Source organism: Stegodyphus dumicola, chromosome 5 (genome assembly GCF_044657685.1).
Source record: "Stegodyphus dumicola isolate Sdum_Otavi_A_Nest chromosome 5, ASM4465768v1".
In the NCBI taxonomy this organism is placed as follows: Eukaryota; Metazoa; Arthropoda; class Arachnida; order Araneae; family Eresidae; genus Stegodyphus; species Stegodyphus dumicola.
This window is the reverse complement of record NC_140772.1, coordinates 20560500-20584424: the sequence shown is the minus strand read 5'-3', so window position 1 is coordinate 20584424 and position 23925 is coordinate 20560500. Positions and strand designations below refer to the sequence as shown.

The 23925-nt window shown below is 34.4% G+C and overlaps 1 protein-coding gene across 8 annotated transcripts in view; it reads left to right on the top strand.

The window, feature by feature from the left end:
- Positions 1 to 23925, top strand: part of LOC118182387 (NAD kinase-like) — a 216648-nt gene that overhangs the window by 113790 nt on the left and 78933 nt on the right. For 6 of the 8 annotated variants that reach the window (XM_035351739.2, XM_035351744.2, XM_035351758.2 and 3 more), the window contains one exon: positions 22677 to 22760. In XM_035351739.2, the coding sequence (XP_035207630.1) occupies positions 22677 to 22760 (84 nt within the window). Of the gene's footprint in view, positions 1 to 11598; positions 11762 to 22676; positions 22761 to 23925 lie in introns of those variants that run through there. The other 2 variants (XM_035351752.2, XM_085816490.1) reach the window with 2 other exon arrangements.

Sequence of the window (23925 nt, the reverse complement as noted above, 5' to 3'; positions counted from 1 at the left end):
GACATGATGATCCTGAAACATGAATGATCCTGAATAGGAACAGGGAGCGTACTCAAGCTACGTTCAAGAAGGTGTGAAGTAGACAACACAAGCAGGAAGGGTATACGAAACCCTTTATTTTCTATCTTTTACAGGCACTTCCGACTTCGGAATACAGAGACCAACCACTTGTGGTCCAAACATAAGAATATAAAAACTACTAACTAAAACTCTAACTAAAAAGCTAACTTTGAATTAGTATACAAATGCCTAGCCCTAAGACTGGCCTTTATTTAAAAAAAGGTACGTATGTAGTACGCCGAGCTGCTGAAACTACGATACGTCTGCAAATATCAAGAGGGCTAAACCTCTGGCCTTAAAGGGCAACCAGCAACCGAGGGAAATCTCGTAAAACTACAGTGGCAAGCGGCTTGCTTCCTAAAACTCCTTCTCTCTCTTGCTTGGCAAAAAGCCACAACTTAAGTACTTGGGCGTTAGCAAGACAATTTGCACAAACAAGTTAATGCATTTAATTCTGGCCGGAAGTAGAAAATAAGAAGTGATAGTACAGTTTTAAAATAAAATAAACGTTAGTAAAACTTAGGATCCTTACAAGGGGAGGTGACACAATGGATGCTCATTGTGAGCAAAGAGTGAATATTAAGTTCTGCGTTAAGCTCGGGAAAACCCCTAGTAAAACGTGGAACATGATTAAGAAAGCATATGTTAAATAGGCACTTTCAAGAAGTCGTGTTTTCAAATGGCACAAAAGGTTCCGTGAAGGCAGAGATTCAATGAAAGACAATCCTAGAACGAGTCACCCATCTATAGCACATATCAACGCAAACCTGGAGCTCGTAAGGCAGTTATTGCTAGAAGACCGTCGTGTAACTGTGCGTACGATATCAGAAGAACTGAATTTGAATCGTGATGTTATCATAAGATTTTACACGAAGATTTAGAAAAACGGAAACTTAATGCAAAAATCATTCCTCGGTACTATTCGGTTTCGAGGGCTGTAAAAAATCGCCAAACTATTGTTGATGCCAGTGCTGCCAAAAATAATTGCGGCAACCCTAATAATTGCGGCAAGAAAGGAAGTATAATAGTAAATAACTATTTCACATTGATGTTTTAATTTAGATGAAAGGTTAATTTCATATAATACTTTTTTATTATTAAATTTATATGAAAAAGGCTAAACATGACTGAATGGAAGCATAAGAGTAAATAACTATTTCAGATCATCATTATAATTTATATAAAAATTGCTAAACATAACTGAATGGATGCCTGTATCGCTATTCCGCTACCGACTTATCGCTAAAGCATAATTTCATGTCGTTGGTTGTTCAAAAGTAATTTACTATAATGAATGATGCCTTTTCTTTGAAAATATTCTCGGTAAAGTGCTCACTTATTTGTTTACCGCTTTTTACAAGGGTAAAAACAATTGGATTTTTGTCAATTTTCTTTTACTTTTTAAGTGAAAATAGGTCGATGTGTACATAAATAAAGTCAAGGGTGTGCGCAGTGCCATTTTTGTGCAATTCTAGGATATTTTTTAAAGAGAAAATAGGTCGATATACACATGGATGTGCAATTCTTAAAAAACGCGTCAAGCAGTGGGGGATTCTGAACTTCACACAAAATTCTATTGCCGACTTTTCGTCATGGGCAATTCCCAGATTGTTAAATCCATAGGATATTAAAAAAGGATTAAAATTAAAAAATGATTTAAAAATTAAAGTAGTATTTCAATGGCATCTTAAGAAATATAGAACTATATAAACTTACGCAATCTGAAATCCGCGCTTACGCTAGATTTGGCGCGCTGTTAAATGGGCGCGTTTGCTAGATTTGGCGCTTTTGCGCGTACATTTTCGCTGCAATTTTTTTTACGGCCCTCGAAACCGAACAGTACCCATTTCTCACTCACTAACAGATGAATAGAAAGAGGAAAGACGAAGAATTTCTGCTAAACTATTGGATAGTGTCAGATGTGATACCATATTTGTGTCAAAGATTTGTTTCCGTGAGTGATAAAGGTGACTGAAAGGAAAACTTCACCAAGATTATTGCAGACATTCAACGGAATGTAACAAATGAGCTTGCAAGCATCGCAGTTGAAGATTTCTCTGCCTATTTCTAAGACCTTCATAAACGTCGGCAGCTGTGTATAGATAGCCTAGGGAACTGTTTTAATAGCATCTAGGATCATTATTTCATAAATGCAATTTGTCTATTTTTATGACCTATGTCCTGGAACTTTTCTGACAAAGGATGTACTATAATCAAAACCTTCTACTGAAAATTTCTTTACCCCTTTCAAAGTCTTTCTTTCCACTTTTACGAGAGTAAATTATTAGCAATTTCTGTTAAAATTATTCAAATGTAGCTATGCTTAACATTTAGACTGAGAAAATCTCAATTTTTCTCATGAAAGAGGCTTGTCGTAAAGAATGCTACACTTTTACACAGTAGCAAATGTTTCAGATGAAGATGATGAACATTACAGTTTTTGCTTCTTGAAATAATTTAAATCGTTGCTTTTTACTTCTTTGTAAGAAGTAAAAGAAATATCGTAATCGCGAAAAATTTTGGGTACTATATTTCAACAAAAATATCCATTTTGAGTGCTCTCTAATCCATTTGAACGATGTTTTCGCATGACATCTGTACGTTTGGACAGAATAAAGGACTCTTTTTTTTTTACTCAAAACGCATTTTAAAATGGATTCAGATGAGATTTTTTCGTGATGTCTGTATGTACGTATGTATGTATCTCGCATAACTCAAAAATATATATATGCTTTGTCACCCGGCTCAGTTTTTTTATTCTCTGTGTTGGTAAATTGTGCATTTTTTGCTTTAAAAGTGATTGAATTATTTGTTCTTATGCTCCGGTTAAATTTTTTATGCCTTTAGTTGATCTGCATGCAATAGTTGTAGAATTATCAACACATTGAAACTCTTAGTAGAACAGTGAATTAAGCCAGTCTGTGCACCAAATCCAGTGTCTTTTTGCCAGAAATTCAGTGGAAAAATGTTGAGATGTCATTTTAGAAAAAGTCCGGTTTTGAGTCAAAATACCTATATTAGAACAATGCTATATATAAATCTAATACATATACTAATTTGCGCTTTCGAGACATGAGAAATGCAATTTGAATTTCGTCAATCGGCCCAGTAGAACGGGAGATACAGAATCGTCCCCATTTTTTAAAACAACGGAAGCTTTTATGTGCAATCATCGTGTTTACATCCCACAGTTACATTTTGTTTACATCTCATAGTTTGGAAGACTTTCTTGTATGGCGTATTTACACATTTACCCTGCATTTCATTTAAACCTATTTCTTCTAATTTCATTAGAGATATATTCCTCATTCATTAATTCAGTTCTCCCTTCCTCACACAAGGCAAAAATATACAAAAACTCAAAAAATCTTTATTAAAAATTGAAAAATACAGAAAAACATAATACGTTAAAAATAGTTAAGGAAAACACATTTTACAATTAAAATCAGAGTTTCTATGCAAAAACAAGCAATTTGACCAGTGAGAAGAAGGTGTATTTTTCGTTGCTCAAAACGGAACATTTACTTTTAGTCCCACTCTGCAAAAAGGCACTGAATTTGGTGCAAAGATTGGCTTAATTCACTGTTCTACTAAGAGTTTCAATTTGTTGATAATTCTACAACTATTCCATTCAACTAGCATAAAAATTTTAACCGGAGCATAAGAACAAATAATTCAATCACTTTTAAAGCAAAAAATGCACAATTTACCAACACAGGGAATTAAAAAAACTGAGCTCACCGAGCCGGGTAACAAAGCGTATATATATTTTTGAGTTATGCGAGATACATACATACGTACATACAGACATCACGAAAAAAATCTCATCTGAAACCATTTTACAATGCGTTTCGGAAAAAAAGAGTTCTTTATTCTGTTTATATGTACAGATGTCATGCAAAAAGTTCGATTTTACGACTCAAATTATGCCAAACTGCCAAATTTTGTAAAAATGGCACCAGTAGTTTTTTAAAAATTAGATCTCAAAATTTTAGCTCCTGAATGTTAATTGAATTTGATATGTATTTATTAATACCTCTTTTTTAATTAAACTTACTTGGTTCTTTCTTCCAGAATTCGGAATTTAGGTTCATTCCAAATAATCCTATTTTTTACGATTTATTTTTAAAATTTGTATTTTAAATAATTTTTATAAATTTTTCGAAAAACATTTTGAATTATATCCTATAAAACGTTTACCAAAGATTAAAAAGTAGATGTATTTTTAAGCATATCTGCGAATTATTCTAGGAAATCCTAGGAAATTTTTATTCAAAATTTCCTTGGATATATGTGAATTTACGTACTGGCGCGTTTTGAAATCTGGCAAATTTGTTATAAGCGATAGTAACGCCAAATGTGTCTTATGGACTTTGTTAAAATTATTTGAAATAATGAACGATGACATTTCCCCCCTCGTTTACAATGAAAAAAAGGAAAGGAAAATAGGTTACTATAAATTAAGAATTCCACCAAGTGAATTATTCTTGGCGCAAACTGAAAAAAATCGGGCAAGATAAATTTTTAAATTTCTCCATAAATTTCTCACCAAAAATTACAAAATTTGAACAATTTGAGTCGTAGAATGGAAATATGAAAAAAAAAAATGATATGTTATTTCAGAAAAAGTCCAATTTTGTGTCAAAATACCTATGTTTGAAAAATGGTGTATAAAAATCTAATACATATCCTAAGTCGCGCTTTCGAGATATATAAAAAAGCAGTTTGAATTTCGTCAATCAAACCAGTACAATGGGAGATACAGAAGAACTGTCCCATTTTTTTTTCGCTGTGTAAATTGCATTACAGTTTCTACACCAGAAAGGAAAACAAAAGCAAAAATTGGTGGAAGGCAGTATTAAACTTGCAGGTGGTTTTGCACTAGGTGCAGGATGCAATATACAAAGTTGCCATGTCTGTCAGCAACAATGGCTTAATTCTGGGCTGGTCATTACGTCAAACTGAGCTTCGGTGATAAATACGGTTTCTTCATACCATGATTGGTGGAAGGCAGGATTAAACTTGCAGGTGGTTTTGCACTAGGTGCAGGATGCAATATACAAAGTTGCCATGTCTGTCAGCAACAATGGCTTAATTCTGGGCTGGTCATTATGTCAAACTGAGCTTCGGTGATAAATACGGTTTCTTCATACCATGATTGGTGGAAGGCAGGATTAAACTTGCAGGTGGTTTTGCACTAGGTGCAGGATGCAATATACAAAGTTGCCATGTCTGTCAGCAACAATGGCTTAATTCTGGGCTGGTCATTACGTCAAACTGAGCTTCGGTGATGAATACGGTTTCTTCATACCATGATTGGTGGAAGGCAGGATTAAACTTGCAGGTGGTTTTGCACTAGGTGCAGGATGCAATATACAAAGTTGCCATGTCTGTCAGCAACAATGGCTTAATTCTGGGCTGGTCATTATGTCAAACTGAGCTTCGGTGATAAATACGGTTTCTTCATACCATGATGCTTCAACTTTATGCTAGAATTCATAAATCGTAGCGTCTGGCTAGTCGTGGCGTGATACTCTTTCGCAATCCATGATTAGATGTTCTCAATCGGGGAGACAATGTGCTGGCAAGGCTACAGTCGATCACCTCTGTGTCGAGGAGCGTCAGGACAGCATGGGAAATACTCGGTCGCGCGTTGTCATGCTGAAAGATGGCGTCACACACTCAGAGATAGGGCACAACCACAAGCCTTAACACTTCGACAATGCAATGGTGTCTATCCATATTTTCGGGTATGCGAACTAAAGGTGGCCAGTATGTATATCTAATGACAGTCCATACCAGCAAATCAGGTGTTGAGCGCGTATGACGGTTACGAGTACAAGCTAGCAATGTTCGTTCGCCTCGGTGCCTTCTCACTCGGATACGATCAATTAAATTTGCCGGTTCCACAGTCTACTGTCCGAACTACCGGGTCTGAACCCCTAAATGCCTCCGTATGTGGCGGGAGGTGGTCATCAGACTAGATGCCCACGAAGAGCTTAGAAAAGTAACGATACACTGCCGCCTCGTCCCACACTTACGGGCGACGGATCAAAAATTTGCTCTCGCTCCTCACGGCTGAACGGGTCAACGGGGGTCACCACTCCCTGTAAACCGAGACCACAATGAGGTGTGGTACCTTTGAGCCTGGCCGCTCTACTGGTCGTTACTGCGCCCCCGCCAGTACTACACGGGGACTCCACCGGCAGAAGGTTTAACTTGGAATACCTGCGTCCGCTGCGGACTGGCCGCAGCATTGCCGCTACCGATATCATGGTCTTACACGGAATTCGGTTCAAGAGGCAAAGCCACGCCCGCTACCGATGCCACCTGCACGGTGGTCTATATAGCCTTCCCTCCCCCCTCGGTCCAACCCATTGAAGTAGGAAGTCTTTCTTGAAATCATCATTCCGTAGCCTCGCTCAAATTTCAAGCACCAATTAAAACACCTTGCTTCAAAATCTTGGCAAGATTTATGGAACAATGCTCCACAGGGAAGACGCACATATAATTTGATTCCCAATGTAAGCTTCGCATCTCTGAACTCGAATCCTTCACTAAGTTACTTTATAACAGGACATGGACCCTTCCCCACATACTTCTACGCAAGAAATTTGGCAAATTCTGCTACATGAATGCCACAGAAGACTACTGGTCGGTGGCGTAACGTGGCGGGGACGTGAGGGACGATCTGCTCCGGAACTAATTCAGAGAATTGATTCACTTTACCGAGTGATCTACGATCCAGCGAAAAATAGAGCGGTAGTTCTTTAACAGTTCACAGAGAGCTCTTGTTGGGAAGCGTGCCAAAAATTTGATTCCTCTTATATATAAACACTAGCATTCTTCGAAGGACATAGTGGCCATTTTGGTAATGATCAGGCAGATGAACTTGCCAAAGAAGCAGCTATTAATCAAGATGGTACTGAAATCATCATTCCGTGGCCTCGCTCAAATTTCAAGTACCAACTAGCTTCAAAATCTTGGCAAGATTTGTGGAACAATGCTCCACAGGGAAGACGCACATATAACTTGATGCCCAATGTAAGCTTAGCATCTCTGAACTCGAATCCTTCACTAAATTACTTTATAACAGGACATGGACTCTTCTCCACATATTTCTACGCAAGAAATTTGGCAAATTCTGATATCTGTATATGTGAGGAACAGGGAACTCCTGAGCATTACACTTTCTCATGCCCCTTAACTGAGGATACTCACATAAAATCCCCAAGAACTGACCTCCTGGCATTCCAAAGGTTTTTAATTAAAGATAAAAATCAATATCCAAAGTTTCAGAAAATTATGCAACGACTCTCTTCATACGGCCTAGATCTCTGTCAAGTGTAAGTCCACATACAGTTTAAACTTAGTGAACTTTTACATGCTGTGATTATGGACAAAATGGCTCCGCTCATGAACTTTATAAACTGCAATTAACCAATATATCTGAAATAACCAATGGACACCCTCTTTAGCATTATTATAACAATTCATTTTAACATTGTGTTGCCAGTACTAATTACAATTATCTCATTATGTTTATTTGTTTATTAATTATGTTTATCTCCTATTTTTGTTGCACCAAATCAGATGTTCAATTTATCTTGTGAATATCAAATTGTATTCCGACTATTTTGTAATCTATATATGCCCTATTCCATTATTTTTAATAAATACTGGATGCGGGGCGTACTGTGCAATTGCACGATGTACCATAATAGCAAAACTCTAGACCTTTTGGAAAGCTTCAGTCTATGCAAATTCTTATAAAACTTGCAATTACCCCCCTCTTTTTTTTTTTTTTTTTCAAAGTGTTAGTATGGGAAGGCATTACCAGTTGACCTATGGTACATCGCTGGTGTCCCCCATACTTTTACCTTTACTTCCATGGTCCAACCTTATAGATGGTCTTCCCTCAGGGGTTCTGGAATCGCGAAGCTCGTAATGCTTTTCCCCCAGAGTACTCCGTCAGGATATCGAATCCAGCCAGTTGCACCCCAGGGGGTTACACACACACTCGGATACGTCTATCATGACGCTGTATATAGAATCGTGATTCGTCTGAAAAGACGACGTGGTGCCAATTCTGTGTTTAGTATCGTCATTCGCCCCACCACTATCTCTGCTGCAGCATCAAGGGAAGCATCAACAATTACCGCTGTACTGGACGGGGTACTGAAGATGTCGTAGCACTGTCCGTGAAGACTCTTGTCGTCCTGTACAGGAACCAAGTTTCTGACTCAGTATACGTGACGTGTCTGTACGATCCCTCAAATCCTCTAGGACTTGCTGGATCTTGCTTGACGTCTGAATAATTTAAAATGTAAGTTGCCAGTATTCGTCCTCACGATATAGGTGGGAGAGAAACTAAGCTGTCCTTGAGGACACTTTGTCATACTGAACACGAACCAGGTTTCTGACTCAGGAAATGTGACGTTTTTGTACGATCAAGACTTGCTGGATCTTGCTGGATGTCTGAATAATTTAAAATGGGAGCTCCGAGTAATCGTCCTTCACGATATTGGTGGGAAAGAAACAAACTGTTACCTTTTGAGCAAAGACATAGGTTTAACTTAAGAGTTTATATTAAAATAATTTTAGTATTTCGATTTCAGTTTCATCTTAGTTATTTCAACGGATATAATTTTATTATTCGAGATGAGTGGATGTAAGTTAAGTGTCACTGGTTCTATTTTTAAAATTAATGCATCATTCTTCATTGACATGAGAAGCATTGTATATTCTTGTGAAGACCGCTTCGTTTTTTAAATTTAAATTTACATAATTACTACAGTAGAGATCGGTTGACAATTGTGATAAAAATAAATTACTTGGCTTTCTTCCAGGAGGAGAAGGTGCAGGAGAATGAATACCTTCTAGAAAAATTAATATTTATATAGTATGGACTTTTAAAACCACGCGCGGAACGAGAACTATTTATTCGTGTTTATAAATAGCCATATTATAGCAAAACTGCTTATTTAGTTTGGATGATTTTTGAAGAAACTCATCCAAATGAAGGCTACTTAAACGGGAACATCTTCTTTCAAAACATAATTAGTATTCACAAAACAGTCGAGTAAGTGTTTTGAAATTAAACATTTGCTTTTTATTTTTAAATAGAATTTAAATCATTCATGTCAAATTTTACTTTTAACTAAATTCCGATTTTAAAATATAATTCTGAATTTTAATTTCAGCAAATTGTTATTTTTTAAACTTAGTTAGTTAAATTTAACTTAAGTATGCAAAACAGAATCTGATTACAGGAATTTTATATCGGATTTTTATCATGTTCTCCCCGAAATCTTTGATTAATTGAAACTTTTATTCATTATTTAAAAGCTTTCATTACTTTAATCTTGTAAAAAAATTACTTAATATCTTAGAAATTGACCATACCAATATAAAGGCGATAGAAAAGGTGAACTAGTGGCTTTTTACTTCTTTGTACGAAATAAAAAGGAAGTATTGTAATCGCGAAAAGCTTCAGGCAGAATATTTCAACGAAAATATCCACTTTGACCGCTTTCGAATGCAATTTAACGATGTTTTTGCGTGATATCTGTACGTAAGGACAGAATAAAAGACTCTTTTCCTCCAAAAAACTAAAAAACTGCTTTAAAATGAATTCTGAAAAGAATTTTTCGTGGCGTCTGTACGAACGTATGTACGTACGTATCTCGCATAACTTAAAAGCGAGTAGCCTCAGAGCGTTGAAATTTTGTATATAGGACTCCTGTAACAAGCAGATGTGCACCTCATATTTTGGTTGCAATCGGCCGCGCCAAACGTATATAAATATATTTATAAATATATCCACTCTGACCCGGCTCAGTGATTTCAGTTTCTTTACACTTATATGCTTGTAAATTGTACATTTTTTGCTTTAAAAATGATTGAATTATGTTGTTTTTATCTTCCGGTTATGGGTTTTATGCCTTTAGTAAATCTGTATGCAATATGTTTAGAATTATCAAGAATTTAAAAGTTGTTTAAGTGCCGCTAAGCTTATTTTGATTGCCGCCATTGCTTGTTTACATTTGAAACAGCTGAGTAGTGAATTTGTTACCAATCTAGAGAAACGTAGCTTCCAAAAGAAAGATAAACGCCTTCATTTATTACTGTGAATTAAATCATGCTTAATCCTTTCTGGAATTTTTTCGAGGAAATAAGTGTTTAAGATTTATTACTTCGTAATTTTTAATATAGATATTTTGAGTTCTTATGTATTTTTGCCTTCTCGCGAAGTGAGAACTGAATTAATTGAATGAGAAATACTCAATCGTCTGTGAAAAACTGTTTCTTTTTTTGTTTTGTTTGCTTAATTTCTTTTATACATCGTTCTAGTTTTATTATAGTATTTGAATAGAACATGTGGCAACGATTTGATAATTCTTTAAATGATACAAATTTTGTGCATTCTGAGTTATAATATGAACGAAATATAATACTGTTAGTTGAACCTAGCGCCAAGTGTCGCTATGGTAAATAAATAGAGTGAATTTTAAAGAATGCACTTATTCTATTGTGGCTCATGTGCTGTGGGCGAAGTAGATATAAATAAATCCAATAAGTTTAAACAAAATGCAAGAAAAATGAGTATAATTTAATATTCCGTACAAGGATGTCATGTGGTGTACACAACAGATTTTTTAATTTCAGAAAGATCATCTTTTTTACGTTTTATACTGTAAAAAAGATGAAAAAAATATGACCAAAATTTAGCGGGCTTTCTCACTTTAATTGGCTAATTCATCTAAGGATCTTCCTAACCATTATGATGACAGGAACTGTTATGTTGTCAGTCGAGAGGTTATGATAGAAAAAAAAAGACGTCACTGTTCTAAAATGAAGATTGCTAACTTCCGTTTCTATTTCAAACTGGGTAAATAGTCACATTCAGTGATAATGTCTTGGTGTATCAAAATAAAAGAAAAATTCTGCTTTCTGAAAAATTAGTGAGAACTTCTCAAAAGGGAAAATATTTCAAGGTAGAACGTTTTACGAAAGAAAATTTAAGATTATTAAAAGTAGGAAAATATTTTCATGACTTTTTAAGAAGGGAGCATTTTAAGTGGGAAAACTGCTTTAACGGGAATATCGTAAATGGATTTATTTTGCTATGATTAAAAAACTACGAATTTCTTGTCACTTTCCTTGAAAGGTTTCTTTCTAAAAAATATTTACCATTTTTATAGAAAGATATAACTCCCCAGCTGCAGTTCCTGAAATTTCTGAATTTCCGCTTTTACGGATATAAAATTTGGCCACCTCTGCTATATACGGATTTTTACTCTTCGAAAGTATTATTGCACCTTAGACTAGTCTCCCTCTATCCAAGACGCATTTAGTCTGACGAAATATCTTCGCACAAGAGACAGGAGCGTTGTACCGTTTTCTGCGCCCCCTTCGGCAGATAGAACTGCGTGAGCTCATTTCCTCCTCCGCTCGTTATCTGTTGCTACACACCGTTGTTTTATCGTTACGTCACTGCCTCTCCAGAAGACATGGACCGGTGCCTTAGTGGAGCAACAGCGATCACTCCACTGACTCGCAGATATGCGTGACCGACACTCTTGTTTATTTCCCAGCTGCGTCGTGGAGCGGGTGGCATGTCGAGTAACTGCTCCGACTTTCGGCCAGCCTTCTGCTTGTCCAGCGTCAGCCCTTCTTCGCATTCTTCTTCCGAACAGGGGTAAGCTTTGTCACCTCCTCCATCTTCTTCTCATGCTATCTACGTGGAAGTACTCAGCTGACAAGTGACAACACTGATATATAGATATGCATCGAGCTCGGTAAAACCCCGCACTGATCCTTACGCATAATGGTTGGATGAAAAGGTTTCGTAAACAGTACGTTTATCTTCGATTGTGTAACGCTGATGCAAAGATTACAATTCTACTCAATCCGTATTGATTTGGGTAAAGCCATTTCGGATAGCACTTTATTCGGATAACTGCCGATCACGCCGATTTTCATAAAATAATGCAGATATTTTGCTTTTATTTATATCATTTTCAATAATAATGCTATTTTGTCTTTAGAAATATTTTAGCTATATATTTTAAATACTTTATGTTTTAACTATTTTAGCAAGTTTTTATAATTGTTAAGCTACGGTTAACAGTTTTTTAACTGTTAAGCCTCGGCAGGTACTGCCAAAGCCCGAAACGTAAGACTTTTTGTTTATCTTTCAAATTAGAATTGCTGAAACAAATTCAGTGATTTAAAAGCAATACATGTAGCATGAACTGCAATACAGAGGCTGTTCACACATTTTTTAGACGACGTATATTGTATTCACAAAACTAACTTATATACAATTTTTGTGTTTTAAATATTCTATTTGACATCCCTTATTCTGAACTATCTTTCGACACCGCAATTTCCAGGATAATAATGCCTTTTGAAGTGGCAAAAGAGGTATTCTATCCCATTCCTCCCGAACAGCTTTCCAAAGTCCTGTTAGGGTTTAAATTCTATCGCCTTTAATGCAGTTTTTAAAAGTCCGAAAGCACAAAAATCCATAGGTGACACATCGGGAGATTTAGTAGGGATATCAGTGAAGGGTATGGCCTTGATACCACTTTTTTGTTCCATTTCTTTTAGGAAATTTACAGTGCATTTTGATGTGTGACTGCTAGCTTTGTCCTGATGGAGTCTCACAGATGGATGGCACTGTGGGTAAAGCGATGGTATTTCATTCAGAAAAATTGGCGATAAAATATATTTCTCATAGTATTTGGAGTTAATCTTGACATTTTTTGCACTCTCTTTATTTTTCACTTGCCATTATAAGAAAAACCAGCAACAATCATGAATCCCTTAGAAAAACTTTCTTTCGATTCTTTGAACCATGTACTTAAATTTTTTTCTCCCCTTTTATTATAATAAATGGCTCTTTTTTTGTTACAATCATTTAAATACACCCATGCTTCATCTATTGTGACAATTGTTTTCCAGTTTTCTTTGGATAAGTGTTTCTCATATAGAATTCTGCAGCGTGTCCTGCGTTGAGCGACGTGCTTTGGAAGAAGACGATGCACATAGCGTTTTTTCGCTTTCTTAAGATTTAAATCAACGTGATATCTCTACGTAAGGACAGAATAAAAGACTCTTTTCCTCCAAAAAATTATAAAACTGCTTTAAAATTAATTCTGAAGAGAATTTTTCGTGGCGTCTGTACGAACGTATGTACGTACGTACGTATCTCGCATAACTCAAAAACGAGTAGCCTCAGAACGTTGAAATTTTGTATATAGGACTGCTATGACATGTAGATGTGCAACTCGTATTTCGGTTGCAATCGGCCGCACGAAACGTATATAAATATATTTATATATATATCCACTCTGTTACCCGGCTTAGTAATCTCAGCTTCTTTACTCTTATATGTTTGTATATTTTTTGCTTTAAAAATGATTGAATTATGTTGTTTTTATCTTCCGGTTAAGGTTTTTATGCCTTTCGTAATTCTGGAAGCAATATTTGTACAATTATCGACAATTTAAAAGCTGTTTCAGTGCGGTTAAGTTTTAAATAACATGGCGGACATATTTGTTTACATTTGAAACAGCAGAGTAGTGGATTTGTTGCCAATCTAGAGAAACGTAGCTTCGCAACAACAAAGATAACGTCTTCATTTATTATTGCGAATTAAATCATGCTTAATACTTTCTGGAATTCTTTCGAGGAAATAAGTGTTTAAGATTTACTTCGTAATTTTTAATACAGATATTTTGAGTTTTTATGCATTTTTGCCTTGTCGCGAAGTGAGAACTGAATTAGTTGAATGAGAAATACTCAATCGTCTCTGAAAAACTGTTTTTTTTTTTTTGTTTTGTTTTGTTTGCTTAATTTCTTTTATACATCGTTCTAGCTTTATTATAGTATTTGAATAGAAAATGTGGCAACGATTATATAATTCTTTAAATGATATAGATTTTGTGCATTCTGAATTATAATATGAACGAAATACGAGTATAATACTGTCAAATGAATCTAGCGCCAGAGTGTTGCTATGGTAAACAAATAGAGTGACTTTTAAAGAATGCATTTATTCTATTGTGGTTTATTATGCGTTGTTGGCGAAGTAGAGTTAATTCAATCCAATAATTAAAACGACATGCAAGAAAAAATTCACTGTATAATTTAATATTCCCTGCAAGGAAGTAATGTTGTGTACACATCAGATTTTTTTTTCCAAAATGCATTGTAAAGTGGATTTAAAATAGATTCAGAAGAGACATTTTCTGACGTCTGTACGTACGTATTTCGCGTAATTCAAAAACGAGTAACCGTAGAACTTTTAAATTTTGTATATCGGAGTGCTATAACATCTAACATCTAGTTATGCAACGTTTTTCGTTGCAATCGGCCGCACCAATAGTATATATAAATATGTACTTTGTTTTATAAGAATAAATAGTAAAATTAAATTAAATTTAAATAATTCTCTCGCGCCATTGCTTAAGCAATGAAATTTTAATTTAACAAACATTCTTTATTCGTATAAAGCTAATTTAAAGTTAATTAAAATTAAAATTTTAAATTATGAAATTTTAATTGCATACAAATAAAAGGTTAATTATTGATGCGAACATAATTTACAATATCAGTTAAATTCTGAGACTTAGGTTTGGAGGCAACTTCCCCTTGATAAGATCTGTCTCCTGTCTGCTCAACAATTATTCACTAATGCAAATTAATTTAGACTTAGAAATTTTTAGAAATATTTTAGGATTAATTTTTTTGGAATATTATATAATTTTTCATGGTTTTAGATACTTGCACTTAATTTACATATCTCAGAATTTAAATGATATTGTAAATTAGTTCGCAGCAATAATTAATCTTTTATTTGTATGCAATTAAAATTTCATAATTTAAATTTTAATTAACTTTAAGTTAGCTTTATGGCCTTTTATATCTTCATGTACATTCAATTTTCTTAGTATATATATTTTAAATTTAAATTTTTAGTCCAAAGGGACTTGAGTCCCGAAGGACTATTACTTTCGTTTTGGCATTTTGCGTCGGACGGATAAATGTCGGTTCACTTTTCAAACTGTTGCCATAAAATGTTAGAGTCCTGCATTATATTTGAAGAAATTAAATAATGAAAATCTGCGTAAATGTATGTATATTTCTCGCATTGTCATAAAACAACGGTACATAGAGTCATCGAATTTTGAATAACGTAATCCTCCAACGAATATGAGCATGTGGAAGACCAAATTTGAAATTTGAAATTTGTTTTATGATCGATTTCCTATTTTTTAAAACTTTGACGAATTTTTGATTAACAAACTCAAGGATTTCATAGCGAGCAATGGCAACGTTGTGCAGAAAAAACATTTTTATCTCCAGCGCGTGAGTCTCTGTATCGGAAATGCTAAAGATAGGCTCGTTTTAAAACTATTTTGCGATATTGCTGTTGCACTGGATCTTATGGTTTAAGTGCGAGGAACGTGATATTTAATAAAGAAAGGTAACACACAAAATGTTAAAAAACGCCCCTTTGGACGTAATTTAAAATCTGAAACATTTCAGATTTTTTATATATTTTTTATTTTTTGATTTGGTTTTGCAAAGATTGCATTATATTTCTTATATTTCGTAATTTTCTAATGTTTATTTCAATTACTTTGAGTTCTATTTCATAATGCCAATTTCCTATGTTTAATTTTTTACGAATAGTTTTGAATTAAAATGCATAAACACGAGGGTGTCGGGGGACAATTGCTCAAGTAATTTATCAATTTTACTGCGTGGATTGCTTTTCACTCAAAATTGAATTATCGAAAATGCTTAATCAGAATGAGTTCTTTGGTGCTCTGCATTGGTTCTTGATTCCTTCAATTCACGGAAATATTTGGCCTACTAAAATTGCCAGTTTGGCATCTCCTTATTACTTGAGTAAAGGACGAAACACCTTCGTATTTATTTCTTAATTATTGTTCATTGAACGGGAGTTGGTTTGTTCCCCTTGAAAAGTCAACTAATTTCCGATCAATGGCAAAGATTACTTGCTTTTAATTTAATTACTTGCTTTTAATTTAATTTCTTTTTACAACTGAAATTTTATTATTCATGATTTTCCCCTGTTAAACATTTTTAACAATTTACATACATTCAAGTTACTTTAAAACAATTTTCGGATTTAAATTTACTAACAATGAATTCACTCTTTTTAGATAATTACCAAAATTATATATATATATATAATTTATTTCCTAAACAGTATTGATTAACTGATTATATTATCTCCTAAGTTTAATTAAAGTAGAATTATTTTAAAAGTGTGCATCCATACTGGTAAGTTATATTTTGAAAGATGTTTTGAAGTAATTTGAAAGCAAAATGTTAATAATGTTTTAACGGGGACTGGAGTTAAATCATCACGAAGAATAATATTTCAATTGTAAAAGGAAAAATTAAAACATGTAATCATTGTCATTGATCGGAAATTAGTTGACTTTTCAAGGGGAACAAAGCAACTCCCGTTCAATGAACAATAATTGATAAAAATACGTAAATACGAAAGTGTTTCGTCTTTACTCGAGTTATAAGTTAAAGCCAAACCGGCAATTCTAGTCAGGCCAAATATTTCCGCGAATAGTAGGAATTATGAACTAATGCTGATACTCAAAGAACTTATTCTCATGAAGCATTTTAGTCAATTCAATTTGGAGTAAAAATCAATTACTGTAGAGAAATCCTGTAAAACTCGAGTAACCGTCCCCGACACTTTCATCGTTACGCATTTGAGTACTATATTATTTGTAGAAATTAAACATTGGAAATTGTCATTATGAAATCGAATTCAAAGTAAAGTTGAAATAAACATAGATTACAAAATAAGATAAATAAAGCAAACTTTGTAAAAACAAATAAAAAATAATATAAAAATAAAAAATATAATAAGAACAGTGAATGTACATGAAGATATAAAGGCCAGAAAAAGATAAAAGGCCATATATATATGGTTGAGAGGAATAGGAAGTGCATTAGTATTTGTAAATTGTGACAATTAATTGGTCTAAGTCAGAAAATAACCATTTTATGGTTAAAATGCCATTCAAGAGAAAATAATGTCTCATTATAAAAAAGATAAATAATGCAAACTTCGTAAAAACAAATCAAAGAAAATATAAAAATAATATAAAAATAATATAATATAAATAAGATCAGTGAATGTACATGAAGATATAAAGGCCAGAAAGGTATTAAGTAACTTACATTCTTTCTAGTGGGGGAGTTGGCAAAGTGTTCTCTTCGTGTCTGACTCAGAAGTGTAGGGTGTCCGAAAATTCTTAGCGGCAGTAGGGGCTTTGAATAATATCAGTCGGTAAGACTTGGGTGAAGTAATTTATGGTAGTGGGTGGGACTTGGAATTCTTGAGGGATGTATTTTGTGGAGTTCTTATCTGAGAGAGACCGTCTGTTAAGATTTTTTGAAAATACTAGTGAATGGAAATTAATTAATTTCTGGCTAATTGTCGTGTCGCAATGATTAAGAATTTAAGAAAAAGGCATATTCGCTGTCCAAGAGCTAATAGACAGTCTAAAGGCAGGAAATAGGCCCATTTTTTTAGTAACAGTATAGTAACAGTATATGTCTGAAGACAATTAGCTTTTTACAATATATACAATTGAGTATATATATATATATATATAATAGTAGGTAGAAACATTGCAGCGATCTTGCTAAAAGGTTACCAGGAGCTGTAGCTCCACGAAATAGTTCAACGCTGTATTACTAAAATATGAACTAAGAAGAATTTTTAAAAAAAATTTATCTGGAAAAACTGGAAAAAGACTGTAAACACGCGATGTGATTGATCTGAGCCTGTGAATCACATCGCGTGTTTACAGTTTTTTTCCAGTTTTTCCAGATAAAATTTTTAAAAAAAATTCTTCTTAGTTCATATTTTACTAATACAGCGTTGAACTATTTCGTGGAGCTACAGCTCCTGGTAACTTTTTAGCAAGATCGCTGCAATGTTTCTACCTACTATTATTTCGTATCTTTTTGCAGCATTATGCGCAAAAAAATTTTTGAGACCAAATAGGTCTTACGTCTCATTACTAGTTAGCTTTACATTTCTTTTTCAATTATGTATATATATATACATATTCCTAATTTGTTACCCGCCTCGGTGAGCTCAGGGTTTTACCTTATATATTGGTAAATTATGCATTTTTTGCTTTAAAAGTGATCGAATTATATTTTTCATATATTCCGGTTAAGGTTTTTATGCCTTTAGTTAACCTGAATGCAATAGTTGTAGAATAATCAACAGTTTAAAAATTTAAGTAGAGCTAGGCCTCACCAGGCCGCATTTCTTTATTGACCTCTTAGTAGAATAGTCAATAAAGTCAGTTGGTGCACCAACTGCAGTGTCGTTCTGCCAGTGAAAACAAACGTGTACTTTCAGTTTTGTCGTCCTGTCCGCTTGCCGAAGTGCTTGTTTTTGCGTGGAAACTCTAATTTTAATAGTAAAAGAAAATAATAATAATAGCTGTTTTTAACTGTATTTGGAATTTAAAGGTTTTTCTGTAGTTTACAAATTTTAAGGAAGATTGAGATTTTATGTATTTTTGCTTTGCCACGTAGTGAGAATTGAATTGATTGAATTAGAAGTATATCCTCTAATGGAATTCGAGGAAATAAGTTTAAGTGAAGTTCAGCAAAAATGTGTAAAATAGGCCGTACAGGGAAGTCATGTTGTGTCCGCATCAGATTCTGTATTTCGATGTGAGTCAATGGGAAACGAAAGATTAATGTTTGTATAAATAATTTATTTTTAAGATTTAGTAATTCAAATTTAATGCATGTTTTATTAATGTTTATGTCTTCTATGTTAAGTGCAATTTAAATACTTGCTGTCGTAGATAAAAACGGTTTATAAATACTGGTGATATCATCTTATATAATATCTGCTGTTACCTCCCTCATTACCATCTTTTTTTGTGCTTCCCGAAGGAATTTTCGTTTACTATGATGCTTTAGATTAGTAATTTTTGCATCTTTCCTGAATAAACAAAGTTAAATTTTTTAGACAAAGTCTGGTTAATTTGTTCCCGGTTAATCTGACGTTGACTGTGTGGCCCACCAGCGGCCGAGCGGTAAAATCGCTGAACACTGGTAGTTCGGTCCGAGGTTCGAATCCCGCGAACGGCCTGGCTGCATGGGCGGTTTCGTGGTTTTCCCCAAGTATAATGTGTATACGAGACGGTTTCCCTTAAAAAGTCCTCCATGAAGGCATTCCTCCCCTTAGGCAGATAGCCCTAGTGTGCTTTGCCGTATTCTCAATACACACACACACAAACACACTGACGTTGACTATACTATAGTATAAAATGCGTAAGTATTCACTGGAAGGAAAAACCTAAATTAGTATATAACACTGCAAGAAAGTGTTTAAAATTTTTAAAAATAAATTGAAAATGGTTAAAAAGTATACACAATCATGTAAAGTTTTATCAGATTTTGTAGGGAAAATCACAGGTATCCAGTCTTGAACCGAGATCTCAGGGCGAAAGTCTGAAGACCGTGGAGAATTCTTCGGCTTTCATCTTTCCGTCATAAGAATTGCAAAGGCAGCAACTTCATCCTAATTTCAGTATTGGAAACCTTGGGGTGTTATAAGTGGAGAGAGGCGTTTAAATCACTCTCCAAACGTGTGACGAAATTTCAGAATTGACCGTCTTCAATTATCCATTTTCGTGCCCCACTTTTCATTTTTGTGTTCACTGATGAGGGATTTGATCTTTCTCATGAGCCTATTAATGTCACTTTTGAGGTCAAGGTTCCATGTTTTGCAGTAAAGTTACCAGACTTTATTTCGTTTTGCGATTACACCTCTAATATGCTCAGGATAGATATTGTCCATGCGTATATTTTTGATTGGCAAAAGTCGTGGCTTGAGACTAGAGCTTGGAAGTGAAGTTAGGAATAGTTGTATCAATATCATACAGTTTTTAAGTTGCCACATTAAATGGGAAGGTCAAAGCGATATTGTGGAAAAGTTTCCAATTCACCATCTTCTTTTGGAGGGGGGGAGGAGTCTTTCCGCGTTGCTATGATCAGAATGTTATCCGATGATAAATCAATAATCATCTCTAGTTACATGGGAGTTCTAATGAACGTGAGGAAAAGAGCATATATTGATTTTACGACTCAAAATATGCCAAAGTGCCAAGTTTTATAAAATTCGCACGAGTAGGTTTTAAGAATTTAGCTCTAAACATTTTAGCGCCTTAATGCTAATTGAACTGGTATATATTTATTAATATCTGTTTTTTAACACGCTTATTAATTCCTTTTTTCACAGTTCGAAATTTAGGTACAGTCTAAATAAAGTTAGCATATATTTTCTGATTTATTTTTTAAAGTTTGTATTTCTTAGTAACTTTTATAATTTTTTCGAAAAAATTTTTAGGCCCACCAGCGGCCGAGCGGTAAAGTCGCTGAACACTGGTAGTTTGGTCCGAGGTTCGAATCCCGCGAACGGACTCGCTGCATGGGTGTTTTCGTGGTTTCCTCATGTGTAACGAGTATACGAGCCAGTTTCCTTTAGAAAGTCCTCCACGAAGGCGTCCCTCCCCTTAGGCAGATAGCCCTAGTGTGCTTTGCCATAATTAAATACACCACCAAACCACCGAAAAAATGTTTAAATTATAAACTATAAACATTTTACCATCACCTTAAAGTAGATGTATTTCTAGGCATACCTGAAAGAATCAGAGTTTTTTATTCAAAATTTCCAACGACACACGTGAATTTATATACTGACGCATTTTTAAATTTGCCACATTAGTTATAACGGATAATAACGCCAAATGTGCTTTACGCACTTTATTAAAATTGTATGAAAAAATGAACGATGCACTATTTTTCCGCTTGTGCATAATGAAAAAAATCTGATGTGTAGACCACATTACTTCCTTGTACGGAGTATTAAATTATATGCATTTTTTCTTGCATTTAAATTTATAGAATTGAATTAAATTTACTTCGTCGATAACGCAGAAACTACAATAGAATAAATGCACTCTTTAAAACTCACTATATTTGTTTACCATAGCGACACTCTGGACCCAGGTTCACTTAACAGCGTTATATTTCATTCATTTTTTTAAACTCAGAATGCACAAATTTTATATCATCTTAAGAATTATCTAATCGTTGCCACATGTTCTATTCAAATACTATAATAAATCTAAAACGATGTATAAAAGAAATTAAGCAAAAAACAACAACAAAAAAGAAACAGCTTTCACGGACGATTCAGTATTTCTCATTCAATTAATTCGGGTTTCACGTCGCGACAAGGCAAAAATACATGAAAACTCAAAATTATTTGTATTGAAAATTATGATACAATCTTAAACACTTATTTCCTCGAATAAATTCCAGAATGATTTAATTCGCAATAATAAAAGAAGGCGTTATCTTTGTTATTGCGAAGCTTCCTTTTCTAGATTGGCAACAAATCTACTATTCTGCTGTTTCAAATGTAAACAAACATGGCTGCCATGACAAAAATAATTATGCTTAGCGGCACTTAAACAACGTTTAAATTGTTGATAATTCTAAAAATATTGCATACAGATTTACTAAAGGCATAAAAACCTTAACCGGAAGATAAAAACAGCATAATTCAGTCATTGTTAAAGCAAAAAATGTACAATTTACAAACATATAAGAGTAAAGAAACTGAGATCACTGAGCCGGGTAACAGAGTGGATATATATATAAATATATTTATATACGTTTGGTGCGGCCGATTGCAACCAAAATACGAGGTGCACATGTTATAGCAGTCCTATAATACAAAATTTCAACGTTCTGAGGCTATTCGTTTTTGAGTTATGCGAGATACGTACGTACGTACATTCGTACAGACGCCACGAAAAGTTCTCTTCAGAATTCATTTTAAATCAGTTTTATAATTTTTTTGGGGGAAAAGAGTCCTTTATTCTGTCCTTACGTATAGATGTCACGCAAAAACATCGTTAAATTGCATTCGATAGCGGTCAAAATGGATATTTTCGTTGAAATATGCTGCCTGAAACTTTTCGCGATGACAATACTTCCTTTTTACTTCGTACAAGGGAGTAAAAAGGGAAAGGAAAATATATTTCTAAAATTAGGAATTTCAACAACTGAATTCATTTTTGGCGCAAGCTGAAAAAAGTGCGCCGAGAAACAATTTAAAATTTCTCGGTAAGTTTCTCACCACATTTTTCAAAATTTAATATTTGTGCATAGTTTGAGTCGTAGAATAGAAATATGGGGGTTGGGAAAAGGTGCGTAAATCTAATATATAATAATACTAAGTCGCACTTTTGAAGCATAAAAAATGCAAATTAAGTTTCTTCAGTCAGTCCAGTAGAACGGGAGGTGAAAACACTTTTTTTCTTTTTTCCCGTTCCTGGTACCAACTAATCTTAGAGTTTTTTTTTTTTTTTTTTTTTTTTTTTTTTTTTGTGTTTACTCATAAAACTGTTGTAAATGTTGGTTGTTATATGAATAATGTATAGCAAAAAAAGTGTTCATATGAATTTCTTCTCTGCTCCATAGACTGTTTTCTCTATTTTCAGGCGCACAAGGTCTTTAAATGCTCCGAGTCCTATCTGCCAGTTTGGACCTTGTGGTCGGATCATGAAAAATTCAGCCATGGTAATGTAAGTCATTTCATAACTTCATTCATTCAATACTTTCTTATGCTTACATTTAATACTTTATTATAATGCAGTATAGTGATCATAAAAATGAGTGAAATAGCATTTGTGTATCCAGAAGCAAGATATCCTAAACCTCAATTAGTAGAATCACTTATTGTTTCAATGCCGCTTAAAATTAAATAACGCAGCTATCGTCAGGAGTCTTTCACAAGTCTTTCTGATACGTTTGAAATTCATTACGTTTCGTTACGTTATGCTGTCATGCATTTATCATCCATGAAATTTAGCAAATATTACCCTTCCCCGAAACATTTCAATTCCTCATATAGGTGACTATTAATGTATATGGGTAACGTTTTCGACAGCCAGACAAGATGAAGCAATTACTTCAAGTGATAAAACAAGAGAGATATTAAATTAGCTAAGATTATAAAGTATTTCTCCCGCTTTCCTAGCGTGCCTTCGTGGTGTAGTGGTTCTGCACACTGGGCGTTATCCAGATGTCCGTGGTTAGAATCCCGGCGAAGGCGGTTGCTAATGTTTCATCTTGCCAGCTTCCAAAAAAAATGAATTTAAAATAGATTCAAATGAGATTTTTTTCGTGACATTATAAGGTATTTCCCCCGCATTCTTAGCATGCCTTCGTGATGTAGTGGTCAGCACGCTTGACGCGTATTCGAGAGGTCCGTGGTTCGAATCTCGGCAAGGGTATTGCTCATTTTTCACATATCTCCTGCTTTCAAAAAAATTCCTAATGTCTCTACAGTGGCGCCCGAACTAAAAGGATTGTGGATGATGATTTTCTACACCCAGGATATGGCGACTAGGTCCCCTAAAACTCTAGTCGCCCTTTAAAAAGGGGAGTATATAAAGTATTTCTCCCGCTCTCTGCCTTCGTGGTCTAGTGGTTCTGCACACTGGGCCGGTATCCAGAGGTCCGTGGTTCGAATCCCGGGGAAGGCGGATGCTAATGTTTCATCTTGCCTACTTCCAAAAAAAAATCCTAATGTCTCTACAAGATAAATAAGCATTTAATGTTAAAAGGGAAAAACAGATTAATAGATAAATAAACTAGGGTTGAAATAAAGTAATTAAAAAAAATGAGAGAGAGAAACAGTCTGAAAGATTTCAGATTTTATCGGTCACCCAAAATGCTTTGTTAAAG